At 44.1% G+C, this 23,056-nt stretch overlaps 2 protein-coding genes across 2 annotated transcripts in view; one reads left to right on the forward strand and one right to left on the reverse strand.

The window, feature by feature from the left end:
• Serpine2 (serpin family E member 2) overlaps positions 1-4,718 on the forward strand; it is a 62,683-nt gene extending 57,965 nt beyond the window's left edge. The window contains exons 8-9 of the mRNA XM_051154006.1: positions 2,269-2,352; positions 4,482-4,718. Of these exons, the coding sequence (XP_051009963.1) occupies positions 2,269-2,352; positions 4,482-4,519 (122 nt within the window). The 3' untranslated portion in view covers positions 4,520-4,718. The remainder of the gene's footprint in view (positions 1-2,268; positions 2,353-4,481) is intronic.
• Positions 4,719-17,960: 13,242 nt separating this feature from the next.
• Mrpl44 (mitochondrial ribosomal protein L44) lies at positions 17,961-22,920 on the reverse strand. Its single transcript, XM_051154007.1, has 4 exons — positions 22,707-22,920; positions 20,691-21,159; positions 19,653-19,831; positions 17,961-18,291 (listed from the first exon to the last, which is right to left on the reverse strand). Exons 1-4 carry the CDS (start codon positions 22,883-22,885, stop codon positions 18,120-18,122), a joined length of 999 nt encoding a protein of 332 aa, XP_051009964.1. The 5' UTR covers positions 22,886-22,920; the 3' UTR covers positions 17,961-18,119.
• Between the last annotated feature and the right edge of the window lie 136 nt (positions 22,921-23,056).

The raw sequence follows: 23,056 nt of genomic DNA on the forward strand, positions 1-23,056 counted from the left end.
GTTGATATCCAAGGTATAGCTCAGTGGTAGAGTACTTGCCTAGCACACACAAGGCCTTGGGTTTGAATACTGACACGGAGAAAAGAAAAGTCAGGTTAGTGTAGGGATTTCACCTAGGAAGAGAGTCAACATTCCTCTAGGAAGAGTCAGCATGCGTTTCAGCCTGTTGGGCCTCACTATCTCCTGCACCACTCCACAAGCCTGCAAATACAGCAAGAAAGCAAGCAGAGGTGTGCGACTGAGTGATTATGATTCACTCACCCAGACTTCCAATAAAGCTTTATTTATCAAACCAGGGGGTGGCACTGTAGACTTAGCCCAAGCACTGTTGCATGCTGGTCTCTATCTCTCAGGAAATCAGAGCACATCTGGCTGCTTTCCCAAGTAGGAAAAGCCCCTCTTTAGATTGAAACATGGCATAGCCCCTCAGGTCTCCCCAGCATCATCTACAGGCCTACACCAGGGTTGCTGTGCAACCTTCCTTGGTCTTTAGAGCATCTGCATCTGTCCTCTTGGCAGCTTAAAGGAAGGAGGACCTAAGGTTGTCCCCACCTCTGCTGCCGTCATTCATCCATACGCAATGAGATGAAGAGGCTGGCCTACGATATTGTAAGCTCCTACAATAACCTCGCTGCACACCCTGCTGGATGCTCGGCTATTTTCAGTCATGAAACAAAGTTGTCATTTATTCTATAGAATCAGCATCTTATGACTCCCAAATAAATGCCTTTCCCCCGCCCCCATTCTTTTAAAAAGAGCACTTAACATAAAGAGTACAAAGTCTGATATTTTTTCAAATTGCCCTTTGTCCTCTCTGAGTGATGGCTACATGTTAAATTTGGCCCAAGTGATTTGTCAGTTCTGCCAGCTAGCATCCCAGTCAGGACCAGATTCCATGATCTGTAGAGGAGCCCTGTGAGAATGGAAATGTAGGCCCCTCCCCCCTTGTTTTAAATTGTACTAGGAATTTTCCAGGCCACTACAGCTGAGTAATAAGCCAAGTCAGGGTTCTGTGTCACCGCCCTGTGGCTGCTGAGTTAGTCAGCTCAGGCCCCCATAACAATGTCAGAGACTGGAGAACCTAAAAACAGGCATTTCTCTTCCCGTGGTTCTTGAGGTCAGAAGTCCAGGGTCAGAGTGGCAGCAGGCGTGGCTTCTCTCGAGGTCTTTGTATGCTGATATGGTTTTGTCACATCCCTGGTGCCCCTCCCCATCTTAATAAGGATATCAGTCCTATTGGATCAGAGCCTCACCTCTATGTCCTTCTGTGTCCTTAATAGCCCCCATAAGGGGGGCTATCTCCAAGTGTAATCACATTAGGAGCTTAGCGCCCCAACATAGGAATTTTATGGAGACATGATTCAATCTGGACTGCCTGCTGTCTAATTGTAATTCCGGGGGAAGTGGTTCGTCCAGCATAATTTTCAAGTGTTTGCTTTCTAAGAGCAAGCCCATGACATTCATGTCTTTCAGAAGGCTGAGAAAAGTACTGAGCGACACTGGGAGTTATACGACCCTTTTCCCTTCCCTTAGCCTTGCCATGGTCTCGTTGAGTGGGGCCAGCCATTGGGCAGAGTAGGCAGATCTAAGACCTGTGTGTCTAAAGAAGCTTTCTTTCAGGCTAGAGTGTCGTTCAGTGGCAAATGACTTGCTTGGCAGTCACGCTGTCCTGGGTTTTATCCCCAGTATTACAAGAATAATAAAAAGTTGCTTTCCAAGTCAGATAGCTGCAGCTAATGAGTTGAGCGATCAGAGCTGAGTGTCAAAAAGCAGATGCAGACGAGCAGTCCATGTTGCTGTCGCAAAGGGCACCTAAATGACGTATCAAAGGGACACAGCAGCAACAGTTAAGCAGTCTGAGCTGGCCTTTGCTCTGCAGAAAAGATGTGGGTAGGTTAAAGAGGTCAGGAGGCTTTATCAGCACAGCAGATGGTATGCATAAAAATAGCTTATAATAACAACAAATGTGCACTGGGTACTCATTTGGTGGCGGTCTCTGTCCCAAGAGCTATAGTGTGTTTTACGTCATTCAATCCTCATAAATCTATGAGGATGATATACATTTATTGTGACGATAGGGCTTTTACCAACTAAATGAGACAGTAACTGTGAGAAGCCCAGCCCAGTGTTCTGTAAATGGTGAGTGTTGAGACTATTATAGCACACCAGCTTACAAAACAAAGCAAGCATAGTCGCAGACACCAGCATCTGGAGCGCGGTCACTGGCCCGGCACTGAGTGGATAACATAGCACTTCTTTTTTCCGTAGCTGCAATCCTAATTGCGAGGTCATCACCTCCCTGGTTCATAGTGGACAGACCTTTCCTGTTTTTCATCCGACATAATCCCACAGGTGAGTGGCTCTTCTGTTTCATCGCTGCCTGTTCATGCTCAGAAAGTGCGTCCCAGTGATAGTTATACCCACCAGTGTGCTCCTTAAACTGTTTTCTTCATGTCAACTCTAGGAATTGTATGGGTACACTATGGATACTGTAACCACCCACTTTAAAGAGGAAGAGATATGGAGTCTGTGTTATAAACTTTGATGGTATCTTTTGAGTATTGCCCCTCCATTGTAGGTTGGAGGTAGGGAGGTGGTAGTTTTTAACATATAAAAAGTTCAGCATGTTCTTTGACACTCTTGACATCTATTGGATTTTTTAAATATAATTTTAAAACTACTTTAAATTTTGCAACAGACTCTGTCTTCGGCTTCCATGGGGCCGCTCCGAAGAGAACGGTCCCTTCATTAGATCTTAGCTCCACCGTTTGTGTGTTAAACTGGGTTCTGATCTCTGTGTGTGTGTGTGTGTGTGCGCGCGCGCGCACGCAAGTGTGTGCACATGTGTGAGATGTATATGTAAGTGTGTGTGTGGTATGTGTTTGAGTAAGTGTGTGCATGTGTGGTGCCTGTATGTGTGGTGGGTATGGTAAGTGTGCATTTGTGTAAGTGAGTGTACTGTAGGTCTGCGTGGTACACTATATATAAGTGTATGTAAGTGTGCATGGTATGTTGTGGTATGTGTGTGTGATACATGTATGTAAGTGTGCGTGGTGTGTGTATAAGTATGTGTGTGGTGTCTGTGTTGCATGGGTGTGGTGGGTGTGGGTGTGAGGATATGTGTGTAAGGGTGGGGTGGGGTGTGTATATAAGTATGTGTAAGTGTGTACGATGTGCTGTGGTGTGTGTATACGTGTGCGTGGTGTGTGTGTAAGTGGGGGCAGCTGTATGGATGCATGTGCACATATATGCGTGTGTGAAAACCAGACGTCAAACTTGGTTGTCGTTCCTTAAGCAGCATATATCCTGGTTGGTTTTTTTGTTTATATTTTGGGTGTTTGTGATAGGAACATGCTACTTGAAGATTAGGCTAGGCTGCCTGGACAGCAAGCCCCAGAAACCATCTTTGTCTCTATGAGATTATATGCTATAATTATGCCCACTATATTTGACTTTTTCTATGGATGCTGGAGATTGAACACAGGTCAGTGATGATGGGGACGCTCCCGTGGCAAACACTTCACCTACTTTGCCATCTCACCAGCCCACTAAGTTCATCTTTTAAAAGAATGGATCAAAATGTATTATATGGAAAATTTTCTTAGTTAAAAAAAATTTTTTAAAGATAAGTAACTGAAAAAAATAAGAATAGTAGGGCTGAGAGATGGCACAGCATACTGCCCTTGCAGAGGGTCTGGGTTCTGTCCCTGGTGCCCATATCAGATAGCTCACAACTGCCTGTCACTCCAGTTCCAGGTGACCTGATGCTCTGTGACATCCATAGGCACCCACATACATGTGGTGCACATAGACTCATATGTATACACGTGTGTAAAAATAATACTTTTTTGTTGTTGTTGTTTTTTTGAGACAGGGTCTCTGTGTAGCCTTGGCTGTCCTGGACTCACTTTGTAGACCAGGCTGGGCTCGAACTCACAGTGATCCATCTGCCTCTGCCTTCCGAGTGCTGGGATTAAAGGCATGCGGCACCATGCCTGGCTAATAATAGATCTTTTAAAAAGTAAAATAAGGACAGAAACAGTTCCCCTCTGTTTACTTAATTATGAAGGGTAAGCCTGTACTGTGAGTAGTCTTGCTATTTTACAGAAGGCGCAGTCTCTTATCCTCTTACCTCATTTTTTTATGTCCTCATTAGTGTATCAGAGCCAATCAGCCCGACACTGGAGCTTCTAGCCACTTGTGGCTACTTAACATAAACTTTATCAAAATGGCATGTAGTTAACATGTCAACTTCTTGGTCCGCACTATCCTCCACTCAGCCACCACATTTGAGTAGTGGATGCCATATTTTTTTTTTTTTGCACAGTGAAGTGTGGACTCTTTGGAGAAAGTTCTATGGAATGGCACAGCCGAGCGAGAGGTTAACCATGACTCCTTCCTTCCCCAGCATGCAACACTTTCCATCTTATATCATGAACTCATTTTATAAAGTACAACATTATCTCTCTTTAATTCCCTAGGTGCTATCTTGTTCCTGGGAAAGATAAGCAAGCCCTGAAGAGCAGACAAAAGAAACCCATGCAAAGCCAGGAAGACTTTGCTCTGAAGAGAGATTCCTTTCCCCACATCTTCCATAGTTCTGTTAAATATTTTTTTACACTTCTTTCTTTTTTGAAACTTGTTCCTAGCAACAGCTCAGTGACGCAAGTGTTTCTGGTCAGGCCGTGTCAGAAGAAAGGGCAGGAAGGCCGGAGTGCCAAGGAGGTCTTCAAAATGTCTAAAATATTTCTTTAAACTACTGATCAGTTACCTAGGTTAACAACTTTCTTGAGTATTTGCTGTCTGTCCAGTTCAGGAGTTTTGTTTCTTTCTTGTTTATGTTTGTGACTTTCCAGGAAAAGTTTAATCAGTGTGACAGGAGGGGTAAGGGGGGAGGACCTTTTATAGTAGTTTTATGGAAAATTTTTCATTTGCCTTTTTGATTTTCTCTCCCTTCCACCCAAAGGCTTGAAGGTGGTAAGGGGTGGAACCAGCAAAAAGCTGTAGCCGCTTCGTGTGCTGTTTTTGTTGTTGTTGCTTTTGTTGTTTTATATAATGCATGTATTCACTAAAATAAAGTTTGAAAACTAACGTCTTGCCGGACACAATTTGCTGTCAAGCCACGTGCCTGTCACTCCTGGTCTGTACTCTTCGGATTGGCATTTTTGTATTTTGTATAAAGTAAAAAAAAATAAAGTGCTACAAGTAGTAAAAATTTAAAAGAAGCTGTTTCTCTGTTTGAAAAAAAAAAATGACATCAAAAGAAACAGCCTTTTCAACATCCTTACCTCAACCTCTTATGGTAAGTCCTTGTACTTCGGCAGCTTGCAGGAGCTTCAAAGCCCATGGACCCTCTGTGTTCTTTTTCTTGAAACCTGACAAACAATTGCTGTTCCTTGCCTCTCGGTGCTTCTCAGTGGATAGGGCTCTTCCAGGAGTGACTGCTGCTGGAACCCGTGCTCCGATCTCAGCTGCACTTTACTTGAGCAGTAACTAAGGATTCTCTTCAGACTTTATTTTCTATAAAGTACAGAAAGAAATGTCTGGAGACTTCTGTAGTTTGAAAATCCAAGCCACAGTGAGAGGTTCCTTTCAGGTGACTAGCTAAAACGGTTGCTCTCAAGCTGACACTTTTTCTTTTAGGGGGATAATTTTTCACGTAGAATTTAAACATCACATTTATGTTGCCATTCATGGGGCATTTTAAAATTAGTTTCTGGAAGATTTGTATAGCCTGTCATCAGAAGAGTTGAAGACACTGGAACAGCAAGATGGCTCAGCAGGTAAAGGCACTTGCTTCTGATCCCTGATCTCTAGGACCCACGTAGTGGAAAGAGAACTGACTCTCACAGGCTGTTCCCTAACCTTCACACACACACACACACCAAATACTGAGTGTAATTTTAAAATTTTAAGACTATTTAAAGCATTTTATAGGTGCTGGAGAGATGGCTCAGCGATTAAGAGCACTGTCTACCCTTCTATAGGTCCTGAGTTCAATTCCCAGTACCCACATGGTGGCTCACAACCATCTATAATGGGATCTGATGCCCTCTTCTGGCATGCAGGTGTACACGCAGGCAGACCATTTATTTACATAAAAAATAAATAAGTTCTTTTAAAAACAATAAAGCATTTATTGTCAAAACTTAGGAAATTATCATTTTTTAAGCCCAGAAGCCCCACACTTTATGCTGCAGCAAAATGTCAATCATATTCAGCACTATTTATTTGACCTTATTGTTACAATAATTGTTACTTGTAAAGTGGACTAAACTGTTGTTTGCAACCACTTAATTATGTGTGGGTACAACCACAGAAGAAAGGGAAGTAAGTGCCCAGACACTATGTTGATTAGTTCCCCCAGGCCACACACATTCTAGCCAACATACCCCTTGTTAGTAACACCTAAATCAGCGAATCCTGGGAATTACTTAAAGCTATAGTGCCAGTGTCAGTGAAACAAGAATTATACACTGCCTTCATCTACATGCCATTTTACTCACGTGCTGTGTTGTTTGGAGATTGCTGGGGGAAGACCTAGTATAATACAGCTAGAGACTCGTGAGAGGGGGTTTGTTTACAGGAACTGTCTCCTGTGATGATGGAGGTCAAGACTCCTGCAAGTTGGAAAACCAAAGAAGACAGGAACACAGTTCAATCGCCTGAGGCCTGAGCAGTGGAGGAACTGTGATGGAACTCTATCAGAGGCCAAGGCCTTATGAACCTGGGGCTTGAATGTCAAGTCAGGAGATGAGTTGGACATGTTGCCTCTGCTGTGTTGTCCTAGCTTACTCTCAATGGATTTGATGGTAGCCCTTCCCACCCCGAGTGAAGGTGGAGCCTCCTTTGTCCACTGATCCAAGTGCCAGTCTTCTGGAAACACCCCAGAGACAAACGCATAAACAAGGCTTTACCACATACATGGGCATCCATCGTTTCTTCCAAGCAGGTTGACACCTAGAACTTAAACCTCACAAGTGTCTATAAGGTGCCAAATCCTGGGGGCGGGGAAGGGGGTGGGGTCCTTTTCCCAAATAATCTTGAGATGGGCCGACACAGTCTTGCCATAGCAGTGTACTTGCCTGTTTCAAGTGGATTTATGAGATACAGATGCAGGACAAAATGGAAACTAGTCCAAGAGAGAAGATATTCAAGTGTCTACAGAACCAAACAGTCCTTAGACTCCCAACTCTCCTTATCGGTGCTCCTTCCAAATAGGACCAGAAAGTTCGCCAGATGCTGGAATGGTCCCAGTAGTATAGAGATGCGCTGCTCTCCAGGAGGATGTTGGCCATACTTCACTGGTTATATTAAATTTTCGAGTGTCTGGGTAAATTTTCAAAGTTCAGCGATGCACAGAACTTTGAAAGTCATGACTACACTCTTCTCTGTATCAGGGCTTTTTTCTTCGCCCTTAGTTCTCCCAGCTCCACCATCCCTACCGTTCCTCTCCAGTCATTACCCACACTGTGCTCCTCGCTGACTTTTGGAATCAAATCTGCAATCCCTGCACCAGAGGGGAAATGTTCCTCTCATCTTTTTCAATGTGTAACCTTTTCCCTTGTGATATATTTAAACCAATGAGTCTGCAGGCCTTGTCTTCAAAAATATCAATTTTCTGAAAGTTCCTTTCCTGGAGGGAAACTGGGATAAGTGTAAGATATGGAGACTGCTAGGAAAATTACAGGCCTGTGGGAGACACTTTTACTCTGTAGACATGGATGGGCGAATGATTTACCATAGATTAGATGCCACACTGAGTTTGAGCAAGAGGCAGGCTGCAATTTTCTTAAAGTAACAAAATGGTAGACCTAGGGGAAAATGCAGCCGACTACCAGTGAAATCATCTTCTGTCACGTAATAAGATGGGTACTTTCAGTTTTGCCCAAGACACTGGAAAATGAGAGCAGACATTGACCCAGATATGCTAGGTGCTCTGATGTCTTACTGGCCTGTGGAGTGTTTGCTCCATAATGAAAATAATGACAGGTGATCTGGAAAAAAAATTCCAATTATCCAGAACTTTACAAAAGGGCTCAAGGGAGTAGCCCTTGTGCCTATCACTGTTTTTTGTTTGTTTGTTTGTTGGGTTTGTTTGTTTGTTTGTTTGTTTCTGAAAAGGAAGGACTGGGTGACTCCTGAGCTTCGTGTGAAAGGATCTAAAGAACTGTAGTGACTCGATGTGTCGACAGAGCACCAAACACTCCCTGCAAGGACCCATCAGCAGTGAATTCTGGGAGGGATGAGATCTGGCTAAGCTCTGGATGGTCGCTGTGTCCTCAGTTCCCTGAGAGTGTTGACATAACGTGTCCTCTGCCTGCTCAGAATCTGTTTGAAGGTGCCACAAAGTGAATAGCCAGTGCTGTCCTTTTTGAGACAGGATCTCCTGTAGCTTCAAACTCTATGTCGCTGAGGATAACTTTGAACTTCTGGCCCTATTGCCTCTACCTCACAAGGGCTAGGATTACAGCCATGTGTCACCATGCTCAATTTATGTAGTACTGGGGCTTTGTGCATACTAGGCAAGGACACTACAGTTACATCTTCCGCCCACAAAACCTTCTCAGGAGACTCCCAAACTACTGTACTTTTAAAAGTATTTTTAAATTGTTTTGATGTTGTAATTATGTCATTTCTTCTTTCTCTGTCTTCCCTTCAAATGTTCCTATGTGCCATCGACACTCCTTGCTCTCTTTCAAATTTATTGCCTATTTTTCTTTAAGTGTTGGTGTGTATGCTTAAGTAAGTGTGTGTGTGTGTGTGTGTGTGTGTGTGTGTGTGTGTGTGTGTGTTCCTACAACTTCCTTGGCCTGTATAATGTTACTTATATGGACCCCTCAGTACTGACTGTCTGGTTGGTATTGGATAACTATTTGGTGTGCTCTTTCTCCAAGAAGACTTTTTTCCACCTTCAGCATCCCTTTTGTTACCTTTTGTAAGGGCTTGAGACCTGTTAGCTATTCTCCTATATTAGCATGTCTATTGGTGTTTTCCTTGTTCAGGTCAAGTTTAGGCAACCATCGTGTTGAACCTTCAGCTCTGGGAGACACTATCATAGCAAATGTCCTCTTCCTCTGGGCCTTAGTCTTTCTGCTCTGTCTCCCATGGTGATGTTGGAGTCTTAGGCGCAGGAGTTGTGTTCTAGATGTAGCCGTTGTGACTGGGTTTCACAGCTCTGCGTTTTGTTTGGTTGTGCTTCTCTGTCATGGGCGCCTTCCGCTGCAAAACGGACTTCCCTTGATGAGGGCTGTGGGCATTAGGATGGTATTTAGTGTATAGCTAGGGGTTATGATGGCTCACTAAAGAGGCAGTTGTAGCTTCTCCAAAATCCACGACTTCACTAGCCCTAGGTCATTGGCTAGGCTTCCAGTACCAGGCATGGTTTGCCTCTTATTGAGTGGATCTTAAGTCCAATTAGAGAGCCAAGGTACGCAATACTACGTGGGAACATTTTGTTTCAACTCTATATGTAACTGGGAGGTGGTGGCACAGACCTGTAATCCCAGCACTTGGGAGGAAGATGCTGGTGGACCTCTGAGTTAAGAGGCCAGCCGGGTCTACAGAGAGAATGCCAGGACAACCAGAGCTACACAGAGAAACCCTGTCTTGAAAATAAATAAACAAAAGTGTGTGTGTGTGTATGTATGTATGTGTGTGTGTGTATGTATGTATGTGTGTATGTGTGTGTATGTATGTATGTATGTAGATATGCCTGCATGTATGTGTATATTATATGTAGACATATTATTATAAGTATTTTTAGGCAGATAGATAACAATATGATTCCTCAACACTTTTCCAGACATCTGTACTGTTCTTTTGCCCTCCTCCTTCTGTATTCATCTCCTTTCCCTGTCCCTAAATAACTCCCCCTCCATTTCCCCCATTTCCCACTTTGGATCACATATAACCTGCTATTCCCCTCGTTTTGCTCTCCTGGTTTCTGTAGTTTCTCCAGGCTATATATTCACATGTGAGGAGTTGGAGCTAGGAGCCTCAGATGAGGGAGACCATGCAACGTTCGTCTCCCTGGGTTTTCTCACGCAATAGGATTTTCAGTTTCATCCATTTACACGCAGTTGCCTGTCCATGAGTTCATCTTCTTTACAGCTGGATGCTATCCATAGTGTCCATAGTGTCTATGTCCCATACTTTTACTATCCGTTCATTGGGTGAGGGCCATTGTCTTCATTTCTTAGCTATTGTGAACAGAGCAGCAGTGAACGTGGATGAGCAAGTATCTATGGAGTAAGATGTTGTTGAGTCCTTTGGGCATATGCCCAGGAATGGCCTAACTAGGTCATATGGCAGATTTGTGTTCAACTTTTTGAGAATTCTCCACACCAATCTCCAGAGTGGCTGGACCAATTTGCAAACACGCCAACCCACTTCCCCTCCATCATTTGCCAGAGCACCTTTGTCGTCTCTCTTGAGTCTCGAGGAAGGATACAGATGTGATTTAAGTGAGAAGCATGCTGAGCAGAAATCACAGTTCTCCATCATACCAAGAAAACTGTTGATTGATGCTTACCAATGTGACACACCTAACATCCCACAGCAAAATAGACATGAACTTTTAAACTTAGCAGTCCAGCCTCCATCTGGAGTCTGTGAGCCCAGCTCTAAGGTAAGAGGCATGGCAGGCTTAGGAACAGCCCTTCCTGGATGTGACAACTGTCTTAGAGCCAAGAACTGTACCCTAGTGGCCACTCATCAGGGTCTCCATAAACTTCTCTATCCAGGCAGTTTCCAGAGGTGGTCAGCCAGACGTTTGTGCTCAGCCTTTGTCTCATTAGCTGTAGGTCTCTGTTCAATGTCTCCAGGCCTGTGGTGATGCGCTGCCTTGAGGCGAAGGTGCTTGTGGAGAGGAAGCATCTTCAGCAAGCTGTTCTCGGGTTTAGGAATAACCTTTCTCTGGCTGTAGATGGCCTCACAGCTCATCTCTTCTGCAGTGAGAGGATGAGAATAGGTTACACATATTAGAACATTTTGCCATGTTAGTGTACTGTGACTCCAGCACAAAGTGACTCTGTGCCTACTCATGCAGGTCTTTCCTCAGTGGTGGGGACAGCGAGTTTAGGGTTTCTAGTTTGCTCAATTATCTTTTTCTACAAGAACGTGTTTCTTATCATTAGTTTTGTATTGTTAGTGAGTAACAGGCAGGCAAATACGCAACAAATGTCAGTGGGAAATGCAAACACACCAATTGAGCATTTATGTTTCTGTGGCTGTGAGCTGTTTAACTTAGCTGTTGTTGTTGTTGTTGTTGTTGTTGTTGTTTTGAAATAGAGTCTCACTTTGTAGCCTGAGCTGGCCTTGAACTTGTGATCTTCTGACCTCAGCATTTTTCATTCCAAGTGCTGCAATGACATTCACCACATCCAGTTTGTGGTTTGTGTTGAAGGCTTTTGGGAGGGCAGGGTATACGGAATAGGGAGGGAGTAAGTTGGAGTCCTCTAGAATAGGCAGGCCTTCAGTCTGTGCTGCCAAAGCTGGCCTTGAACTCTGATCCTCCCCATCCCAGGTGCTGTGATGACAGTCATACACTATGAAGCTTTGGGCGGCCTGAATTTTCTTCCGCTGTTGGTGGGAGTGGGGTGGTCTTCGTTTGCAGGATGAGACTGAATCAAGCCATCCTCAGTATTCTGCCGAGAGCTGTGGACTTCGTGCGTTCTCAGACCCTGAATCAAGCACCCCGGATCTCAGGTCTTCAACTCCAAGGGTTACACATCTGTAAACGATTGGGAAAATAGTACAAGATATATAGAAGGGTCTGGAAACAGTGGGCATGAGTGGGTGCTCCGGTAAAAAAGTAAATCTTAAAAACCTTTAAAGTTTCTTATCTTCAGCATCCGCAAACACTCATCTTGGCATCAGAGATGAAGTTGAAGTGTGCGCGGATCAGATCCCTAACGACAGCCTCCTGAGGGGAAGCAGGAAGTGGGCTAGCTCGGGCAGACACTTTCATAGGATGCTAAAGCTGTTGGGGCCGTGGCTGGAAAAGGCACATCACATAATCATGTGTCCTGTACACATACACACACATGTTCTTTCCCAGGAGGAAGGCAGTGGTTCCCGCTAGGTTTGTGACATCCTAAGCTATACTACAGTGCTGGAGCACCATCTTGTGGTCAGGATCCAGCCAGGATAACAAAAGTAGATTTGTAAAAAGAGATTTATTTGTGCCTTTCTTAACCACAACTATGATTTCTAGTACTTTCTCTTGTAGCTTCGTGAGACTTTAATAATTTTCTTCATGCATATAGTAAAATATAGGTTGAATTTCAAATAAAATGAAATTTTATTTTATCCTTAGATATTCGGTCTTTCATTTTTGGTAGGACCTTTTGGACTTAAAATATAGAGTGAGAAAAGACAGGAAAGAGAGTCAAAGTATAATAAATAGAAGATTGTCTTTATCCAGAGCCAAACCAGCACTGCCTTTAAAGCTCAACATGCTTTTTGGTTTTGCTTTTGTTTTTGTTTTGTTTTGTTGGTTGGTTGGTTGGTTGGCTGGTTTTGGTTTTGGTGTTTCAAGACAGGACTTCTCAAAGACTCAACAAAGAAAGAGAATTTCAGACCAATTTCTCTTATGAACATCGATGCAAAAATACTAAATAAAATACTTGCAAAACGAATACAAGAACACATCAAAGATATCATTCATCATGACCAAGTAGGCTTCATTCCAGGCATGCAGGGATGGTTTAATATACAGAAATCCATCAATGTAATCCACCATATAAACAAACTGAAAATAAAAAACCACATGATCATCTCCTTAGATGCAGAGAAAGCATTTGATAAAACCCAACACCTAATGTTCTTATGATTGCCTATGCAATGTGGATAAGGCATTGGTCAAAAAGCTAGCACTCCAGACGATCATTAGAAGAGCTTAGTCTCTTGCTTCACAGAACACGTGGGCTTGTAGCCCACATGTCCCTCCTGCCCATGTGTAAAGTTTATTCTTATGGGGCCAGAAAGAGTTGTGCAGAGATTGATTCCAAGTGTTAAGCTATTACATGTAGTGGATGAACACATGTTTTTGTTTTGATCCCAAGGGCGGGATGGGGAACAGACTTGTGAGAGAACAGGTGATGTTTATACACCTCATGCAGGGGCTTGGTTTTTGCCAGCTGAAACACATCTTAGTACAGACTCTGAGAGGATATAGATGTAGATACAGTAGATAGATAGATAGATAGATAGATAGATAAATAGATAGATAGAGGTATAGGTATGGATGAGCCCAAAACAGGAGGCAAGGGCTTTTGGGATTTGGTATTGCTTGGCTGTTCATCACTCCATTTCAAGATGCTCCTAGAGAGAACTGCTCCAGCAAAGGCTTCGAGGCTCTGGGCTCCAGCAGCTGTTCCAAGTTCCTGCAGCAACTCTGGTGGAATTGCTGGTCTGCTGAAATCCTGCTGACTACCCAGGGGAATTGCTCCCAGGAACTGAGTCCAAAAAGGTCTGCTTCTCCTGTTCCCATTAACCTCTTTTCTCTCCTATCCAGGGTCGGTTGGTTGGAAGGGAGGTGTAAGCATTAAAGAACCCCAAATAAAGTAGGTTTGGAAACGGTTGAAGCTTACAATTACATGTGGAACCAAAGAAATATGCTGATTTTCCTACATTCCAGCCCATCAACACTTTTCAGTGATTTTTTTATAAAGAGTTAACATAAATATAGCCTAACAATTTGAGTTCAATTTTTTTACTGAGAAGTGTGTTGACAGTATATTCCTTATGAGAAATGTAGATATTTTTAGCTACAGACAATTTTATATACTAAAGCTATATTTATTCCTTATGTCAATCTAGCCATATACGGGGTTTAGAAGCTTGAAAGCTAAAGGGATATGTCACCAGCCGATTTTTACCCCAAAATCTGGTTCCTTTTTCCTTTCTGTGAGTTCAGCCAATAACAAGCAAGTGGAAGTAAACTAGGAAATCAACTTTTCATCCCTAGAGAACCAGGAGGCTATAGAGCAGTGGTTCTCAAGCTTTCTAATGCTGCGACCCTTTAATAGAGTTCCTCATCGTATGGTGACCCCCCTCCTTAAACATAAAATTATTTCCACTGCTACTTCATAGCTGTAATTTTGATACTGTTAAAAATCGTAATGTAATTATTTTTGGAGATAGAGGTTTTGCCAAAAGGGTCGTGACTCACACCTCACATGTTGAGAATCACTGTTCTAGAAATGGGAAGGGAGGCCAAAAAAAGAGAAGGAATATCAATGCTTTCTATATTTCTTAATTTATTTGATTTTATTTTTTATGTTTTCTGGTCATCTCTGTAGCCATGATCACCTGTCATGGCACTGGAAGGCATGCTGTTTAGCATGCAGACTGCAGACGGGATCATAATGAAGTCAGAGGCAGGTAGTCGGTCAGTCCAGCGTACGTGAATAGGGGTCCTGTTCTCAAAGATAAACCAGGTGAGTATAGGTAGGAATTCAGCTAGGGCCCCAGGCACTGCTGCAGGTAACATCAGGAGAGTTCTCAATCAGCCTTGTAGGCTACAGTCTTGCAAACTGTCCTAAACAAGAAGTCAGAGGGTGCATTCTTCACAGAGCTCTGTAAAGGGAAAAGGATCACTGGGTTTTGCCAGTGAATTTGCCAAAGACTAAAAGGAACATTTACCTAAAACATGCAACAGCTGGAATCCGGCATTTCACACACACTGGGTGGGAGTAGGACACACTTCTTGTCTTGTGTTTTCATGACATAACTGACTCCAGGGCGCTACCAAGACGCTTCCATGAGGTTCAAACAGAGGGTGACAAACAGAATGACATCTGCACTGCTGGGCTTGGTCTGTTATCCTTGTGGTTAATGAAACTGAAGTGAAAGCTCAAAAAACCAAAATTAAAGAGAAACAGAAACAGTGAACTAGGAAGAAGAGTTCCAGGCCAGCCTCAGCCACTAATGAGATTCAAGACATAAAAATCAACGTTTTATTAAACCTGATTTAAGTCAACTAGTTACTTCTCAAACGCTCTCAGGAAACAGTCCCTGTTACCTGCAATACCCTGTCCTTACACAAGACACAAGTTGCTGCTTCCTGGCCGGTCTCAGCAGGGAGTTTTTTTTTCCAGGTGGGTTGAGTTGTGACTGGGCAGAGTGTGAGGCTACGGGGCAGCTTCCTTCTTCACTCAGTTTGAGAGGCCTTCATTGCGCTAAACAGACCAAGGCCTTAGAATGCATTCTCTCTCAGAGAAACTAGGCCACACAGAGGTGTTTATCCTTCTAGCTTCAAAGCTAATGCTGTGTGGACTATTTTGTCACAGGCCTGGGAACTCTTGCTCTTGTTTTCAAAAGAAGGAGGGCAGACATGTAGAGACCAGAAACAAGCAGGGTCAGAATGGCCTGCCCTTGTGATCGCTGTAGAATGAATTCAGAAGAAACATAAGTGGAACACTAACAGGGATCGATTACTGTGATGATTTAAAAAAAATAAGATAATAAGATAATAGGAAATATGATGCCAGGCAACAGATATTATATGAAGCTTATTAAGTGAGCACGAGAAGGAAAGGGGGGAGGGGTACCCCAGAGAGAGAAAGAGAGGGACAGAGACAGAGGAAGAGAGAAAAAAGGGGTAAAGGGGTAAGAGAGAGCCATGAGGAGGGTCTGTCCTTTTATATAGCCCTGGGCAGGTAGGTCATGACATCATAGGTAGACAGACTGAAGCAGAATTCTCACAGGTGGTTGGAGAAGACCACTATACTGACCTTCATGCCTAAGTGCTACATACTGTATTTTCTAGTGTCTGGAACAGTTTCTTGAGGCCTGTCTTCTAGTCCACATGATTAATAGGCCCTTTTGAATTAACTTTTAAGGGAGCAGGAGAGGGGAGGAAGGGTGTGGTGGGGGAGGGAGAGATGGTGCTTTTGTCCTTTGGGAGTTTTCCTGCTAGATAGTAACCTTAAGATATTTAGGGCAAGGCAGGTGGTGGTGGCACATGCCTTTAATCCCAGCACTCAGGAGGCAGAGGCAGGAGGGTTGCTGTGAGTTCGAGGCCAGCCTGATCTACACAAAGCAAGTTCAGGAGAGCCAGGGCTATATAGAGAAACCCTGTCTCAGGAAAAAAAAAAAAGATATTTAGGGCAGTGCCGAAAGTCATGCATGTCTCCACCCCATGCCAGAGATATGACTCAGAGCCTATTTTTTAACCAAAAATTAAGTAACAACGCAGATTAAAAAGAAAGGCGAGGTTCTAAAGCTATTAGAATAGCTAGGCTTTATCAGGTGGTAATGTATTTCCCTCAGGTGGCCACAACAACGCATCAAAACTTCGACCTTCCTCCCTTTCCTACGGCACTTGAATACTCACTAGTGTTTTCTCCCCTCCTCCTGACCTATTGGTTTTTCCCACATAAAATGTGTATTGCTGGAGATATAGGAGGTGGGCCCAGAAGCCTGTGATCCCCGGAAGTGGGGGTCCTGCTGTAAATTACCCCATATCGTGTAATAGTTTCCATGCATGCCAAGTCCATTGTTTTAAAAGCTTTATTCCTTTTTTTAAATTGTGCGTGAACACCTATATATGTGCACATGCATGTAATGCTCAAGAAGGCCAGAAGAGGGTGCCAGATACCCTGGGTTGGAGTTTCATAAGGTTGTTGAGCCACTGCATGGGAGCTGGGAACCCAATATGGCTTCCTCAACAAAAGTAGTAAGGGCCCTTAACTGCAGAGCCATCTCTTCAGGTCCTGAGAGACTATTTTACGATCAGATTTGGGCTCCATTTTGAGGATGGAGTATGGCTGTACACCTGTGTGAACACACGAATGGCACCATCTGTCTGGTACTACCAAGCACACTGAATACTTTATTCCTGTGAACAGAAAAGTCAAATTATATAATTTATGGGAGGTGAATTAAGACAATAGGGACACATTGGCATATTAAAATCATGTCAGAGAAACCGGACCCAAGAACTTATTGGACACACAGATGGAACAGCCAACCTGGGACTCCACTTGGGTGGATTATGAACAACTCCCTCTGCCCATAATGCACTTGGCAGTCTAGCACCTTCACCTACATATACTGCGCGCACACACACACCCTTCTCCATACGATGTAACCAAGCACACCCACTAGGAACTCAGACCCTCCTTCTCTGGGACCCCTTAGTGGAAAAGCCCAAACAATAACCATGGCTATGGAGGGTCTTCCCTCATGTGGCCTGCTAACCCCCTGTAGGTTAGTTTGACCTTTTCTACTTTTTAAAGCAACATTTCCTTGCAATGTTGCAACCAGGGCAGGCTTTTACTTCATTAGTGAACAAAACACTAAGAACCTGGAAACAGGCAGTCCAGACAACAATCTGGACTACTGGTAACACACTAGACCAAGGAAAAAGGCCAGCCAGCAGGATTTACAGCCTTCGGCAGAGGCAGCCAGCCCAAGGTGCCTAGGCAAGGAGGGCAGCGGGTAAATGAAAGCCCTGATCTCATCCTGTTACTCCTCTGCTCTTCTACGGCTCAAAGTGGCCCAAATCAACTTCAAGGCCAAAAGAACTTGCCTGGACCCTAGAAGAGGCTGACACTTAGTGCTAGTGGTCCCCAGACCTGGCATCTGAGCACCGAATGCAGGCATCAAGAATCAATAGGCACAGGACTTGCAACTGTCCCTGGGGTTCAGTTAGTACCTGGTGATGATGTAGCCTCCTGAACTGCCATCTGTGCTCGATTAGCTGTCCTCCTGCCCCTTCAGCTAGACCTGCTCCTGCCCTAATCCTATAGATTTGCTCTCAAACCTGTGACTTGCAGCCACAGCTGCTGCTCCAGCCTTTCTTGCATCAGTATGAAAAGGAAATGTATCTGAAAGAATAGCTTTTGACTCATATTACAACAAACTATACGTCAAAGCTCGAGAATAAAACACACCTAGCTGTACAAGTTATACTTAGAAACAAATCAATATAAGAGAAACAGAAAAAAATGAAACAAATGCCCGTCATTTGAAAACCTTTTGTTTAATTGTAGGGACACAGTGAGGACAGAGTCATGTTCTTCCGTGTATCTTGAGCTGCTCGTGCAGGAACCCCTTCGGCACTGCCTCATGGCTTTGCTTGCAGATGTGCTGGCATCACCCCTTGCTGTCTAGCTGGCAATGCTGGTTTTCTCTGCTCCAGAGCTCTCTTTGAGCTTGGAATAGTCCCAGGGCCGCCTGTTCTCTGTGAAGCCATAGAGCTTCCTTAGTGCCACCCGTGCAGCTTCCTCCTCTGCAACTAGCACCGTTTCCCCAGGTCCTTCAGCAATCAGCTTTTTATCACTAGAGAGAAAACAGTGACGCTCAATGACAGAAAGACAGAGTACATGAGGCAGTTGTGCATCCCATTCCATAGAAATATAATAACCTGGGGCCCAGTATTTTCCAAGTCAAAGCACAAAGTGACAAAAGGATCCGGAGTTCAAGAAGATTAGGGCTGGGTGTGGGCGCTCCTGTGATGCCAGCGCCTGGGAGGCAAACGCAGGCAGATCTGCATCGGAACCAGCTGGGTCTACATGGCAAGTTCCTTAGATTAGAAAATCTTCATACAAAGATTGGAAAAGTGTTTGCAGAAAACTTAACCTAGTTATCTTAGAAATGTTCACATCTAGCATTCAAACTGAACAAACTTTCCCCCCAACCCCCACCTCCGAACTCCACCTCTACCTCACTTTAAACTTAAAACCTAATCAACCTCAGACAGGTAAATTTCTAACAAAACTAAAAGACTCTCAATGGGTTGACACTTTGAGAGACAGCAAAGCTCCTTTCTTCCAGGCTCAGTCGAATCTCTGCCAAGAAGAGATTAAGAAAAAACCTGTACAGATAGAAATCAAACTTGTATTTTTTTTTTTTTAAGATTTATTTATTTATTATGTATACAGCATTCTGCCTGCAGGCCAGAAGAGAGCACCAGATTTCATTATAGATGGTTGTGAGCCACCATGTGGTTGCTGGGAATTGAACTCATGACCTTTGGAAGAGCAGTCAGTGGTCTTAACCTCTGAGCCATCTCTCCAGCCCCCAAACTTGTATTTTTTTTTTTTTTTCATAGAGAGAATATGAGGTTGGCTTACAGCCCATGAAAGTCTATAGCAAACATCTGGCCAAAAGTGACTTAGCAGGAGCTGGAGGGAAGGGTCAGTATTTAAGAGCACTGGCTGCCCTTGCAGCAAACCCAGGTTTGGTTCCCAGCACCAACGCAGCAGCTAACAACCATCTGTAACTCCAGTTCCAGAACTTACATCATCTTCTGGCCTCCACACGCATGTGGTACAGACATACATGCAGGTCAACACTCATACACATAAAATCTTCAAAAGGTACTACTAGCAAAACAGATAATCTGTTGTCCTCTAATAGCAGAAAGGGAAAAGAAAAAATACCAGATAATTAGAGACGAGCCCACCAACTACCTCTCACCCCAGAGTCTCACTGTGTAGCTCTGGCTGGCCTGGCTATAGACCAGTATCACTTCAAAATCACAGAGATCTGCTATGCTAGGATTAAAGGCATGCACCACCATGCACCACCAGCGCAGAGATACAAATTTAATGCTGTTAAGAAACAACATTTGAAAACTGGAAGTCTATCTCTAAGGCCTGCAGTCAAAGTTAAGAAGTGAAGAATAAATGTTTACTGACCAGTATAAGCCAACAAAATACAACGGCAAAGCAGTGGTGCTTCCAGACTGCCTGGTGAGTCTAGACTCGGGAGCTGGAATGTTTCTCTTCTTCAGTTCCTCCACCAGTAGTCCCATGGGATTTATGACAGTCCACATCTCAAAGAGCTCTTTCCCGGTCATTTGCGTTATTAAAAAGTCCTGTGCATAAAATGACCATTTAAGCATTTAAATTAGAACAAAGAATATTACAACCAAAATTCAAAATCCATTTTTACCATAGAAACTGAAAAGGAATGAATGACAAATGTGCATGCTAGGCCTCTATAGCCTGAAACCCTGAAATCCTCCAAAGTTTGAAACATTTTGCACCAAAGTGTGGCTTGCAAAAGTTAAGACTATCAAACATTTCCAGTTTGAGGCTTTGGAATTCCAGTTTGGTCTTCTCCCCGACGGATTCACACATGCAAGGCAAGCAAGCACTCTACCTGAGTTAGACCCCACGTCCCTATAGTTGTTGTTTGTGTTTTCAGTAAAAATCATAGTTGAATTTAAAATTCTTCAATTTCAAATCTCAAGAAAACGATGTGTAGCAATGTAACCTATCAAAATTATAGAAGATATACTCCTACCTTAAAATTCAAGTATCAAATTATTGAAATTCAAAGTAGAAGACAAACATGTGTCTTTCTACTTTCAAAGGACACACACACAAGGTCAGGCCTCCCCACTATGGCGGACAGCATCCCATTTTAGACCCTGAGTTAAAATAAACCTTTGCTTTAGAAAACAAACAAAATAACTAAAAGCTGAAAAGAACGTAAATCTTCAGAACTCATAACCAAGCGTTTATTATTTGCTTTCCATGGTATCCGCAAAAAAAAAAAAATTGAAATAACAACACAAAATTACCATAAAATTAGGTTATTTGTCATCTTGGGGGTGGGAGATGAGGGGGGACAGCCCTACAAGAATATATCAAAGGAATGAATGAGAGAAGAAAGTTTTCCTTCTGTCCCCAGCAAGCATGTTTGAACAAGTGCGATTAATAGTTACCCACCCTGATGAAAAGTGCAGCCCTTTCCGGTCCACTGCTCTGTAGCAGGGCTCCAATCACTGCAAAGAAAGTCCGGTGCAACACAGGCTGGGGGACAGGAAATTCCGCACTGAGGGTCAGCTGCTCCACAGCCAAGTTACTAGCCACGTGACAGACGACTGCCTCACCAGTAAGAAAGTTAACTAGACTTCCGATGCCTTCGGTGCACAAGTCTGGGAACTCATCTTCCAGAAACCGTGTGAGGCACTTCTGTGAAAAGGGCAGCCCTTGCTCAAACAGTTCCTGATTGTCCTTAAGATTCAGAAGAGCGGCTTCTTTCTCTATCCCGAGTTTCTGGCGTTTCGCCTCTTCACTTTGGATATAGCAGCTATTGACAAACGCAGTTTTAAGAAGGTCCAAGGAAAAGGTTTCTTGCAGGCGAAATCCAAAGGCTTGTACCTCCGCATGGTAATCCCAGTTTGGCTTCTCTGAGCTGAGGACGTAGAGACAGTAAGAAACGGTAAGGAGGGCAGCCTGTCCTCAGGCACAGCTGTGCTCTCAATTCATCACATAAAGGGACACAAAGCGCGTTTTTTTTTTTTTTTTTTAAAGCGTGTTTCTTTTGATGCCAGGTTCTAAGAGTTTAAATACAAGAAGGAATGCAGACAAGCACCGGCAGTCCCGTTACGTTCTACATACAGGGTTAGGATTCGTCTTTTCCCTTTGGCTTAACCGCCATATTAGAGAGGTGGGTCACATCCAATTAGGCTACTGTTCTAGCTTTCAAGTTCCTTCTTCCTCCTCTAACAATGAAATTATGCTTTCCACCTAAACATGCTCAAATTGTAGCTATACGAGTTCAGGTCGCAAACTAAAAATGTATTTATACTTAGTTTATATCCTATGTATTTAAAGTTCAGGCATGTCCGCTTAAATTACCAGCTGCGTGCGCTAGCATCACTATCAGGAGCACATTAAAATTTCATAGCCAGGGTTGAGGCTGCTGTAGTTCAGTCACAGAGTGCCTGCCCAGCAGACACAAGGGACAGGCGAGTGCATGTACACCAGAGATACAAACACAATTCCTACAGAAAGATAAGGCCAGAATAAAATCTTTTTGTTTTGTTTTGTTTCGGCTTTTTGTTTGTTTGTTTTTCCAGAGAGAGTTTCTCTATGTTATCTTGCCTGTCCTGGACTCATAGGCCAGGCTGGCCTCCAACTCACAAAGATCTGCCTGGAAGCCAATATTAAAGTTTGTATCAGGAATAAATTCCCAAAGGACAAACTACAGAGACAGTTCCCGCTTCTTTGGGTGAGCTAACGATCTAATGGAGGTCAGATGCCACAAGAAGGAAGTCAATCTATGTCTTTGAATCTTTGTCCACAGAAAACGCAAGATGCAGGATCATATATATGCACTTTATAAAAACGTGTGGGTTTTTGTTGTTGCTGTTGGTTTGTTTCGTTTTGTTGTCAAACTAATTAGATATTTTTTTTTAAAGGGGGGGCGAGGGTAGGGCTGGAGAGATGGCTCAGTGGTTGAGAGCACGGTGTGCTCTTCCAGAGGTCCTGAGTTCAGTTCCCAGCAACCATACGGTGGATGACAACCACCTGTGATGTGATCTGATACCCTCTTCTGGCCTGCAGGTGTATATGCAGATAGCGCATTCATACACTAAATAAATAAATCTTTAAAAAACTAAACTTCTCTCCCACTGACTGCGGACAGTGGACAAGTAGTTCAGGTCTACACAGAACTGAATTTTCTGTACTGGTTCGCAATGCCGTAGAATGAGCCTATCCCTCTTAAAGGTGCCCAAATAATCTCGGGGAATAACAAAGTTGGGCCGACGCCAATCCCAAGCAGTTACCCTTTAGCAGAGCCCATTTCTCTATTTTTGGCTAGTGAGATCCGGCTTCTGTCGCCTTTGTCCTCTGCCGGAGGCCGAGTGCGGCCGTGTCCCCACTGCAGCCGCAGACATGCAGCCGCAGCCCAGTGTCCTCACCGCCACCTCGGCCATTTGACCCTCAGACGCCTACCGTCTCACGGGCGGCGGCGGGCAGCGCAGCAGACGCCACCGCGCCAGCTCCTTCTGGAAGCGGAGGGCCGCGCGGAATCCCTTCTTCACTCCCCGGACCGGAGGAACCAGCGTGGGGGCGACCGGAGCCAAGAGGCGGGCAGGGCCCTGCTGCAGCAGCCGGAACACAGCAGAAGCCATGGTAGGAACAAGGCAATGGAGGGCGGAAGGAACACAGCCGAACCGGTGCACCCAGAACACAGTTCCCCCGAGAACTGTGCAGCCGAAGGAGGGTTGACACATCTAGGAGCGAGCTGAGCATAGTGCGCATGCGCAAGCGCTTCTTTCTGCCGGCGTTGCCCATGTGGATGC

This window comes from Acomys russatus, chromosome 12, assembly GCF_903995435.1.
Source record: "Acomys russatus chromosome 12, mAcoRus1.1, whole genome shotgun sequence".
Lineage (NCBI taxonomy): Eukaryota > Metazoa > Chordata > Mammalia > Rodentia > Muridae > Acomys > Acomys russatus.

What these genes read in the sequence shown, in the direction of transcription:
- Mrpl44 (XM_051154007.1), bottom strand. Translation starts at nt 22,885, where the DNA reads ATGGCTTCTGCTGTGTTCCGGCTGCTGCAGCAGGGCCCTGCCCGCCTC. An exon ending in CCGCCGCCGCCCGTGAGACG is followed by an intron (nt 21,160 to 22,706) that starts GTAGGCGTCTGA and finishes CTACGTCCTCAG; the next exon opens with CTCAGAGAAGCCAAACTGGG. An exon ending in TATTTTGTTGGCTTATACTG is followed by an intron (nt 18,292 to 19,652) that starts GTCAGTAAACAT and finishes TTTTCTCTCTAG; the next exon opens with TGATAAAAAGCTGATTGCTG.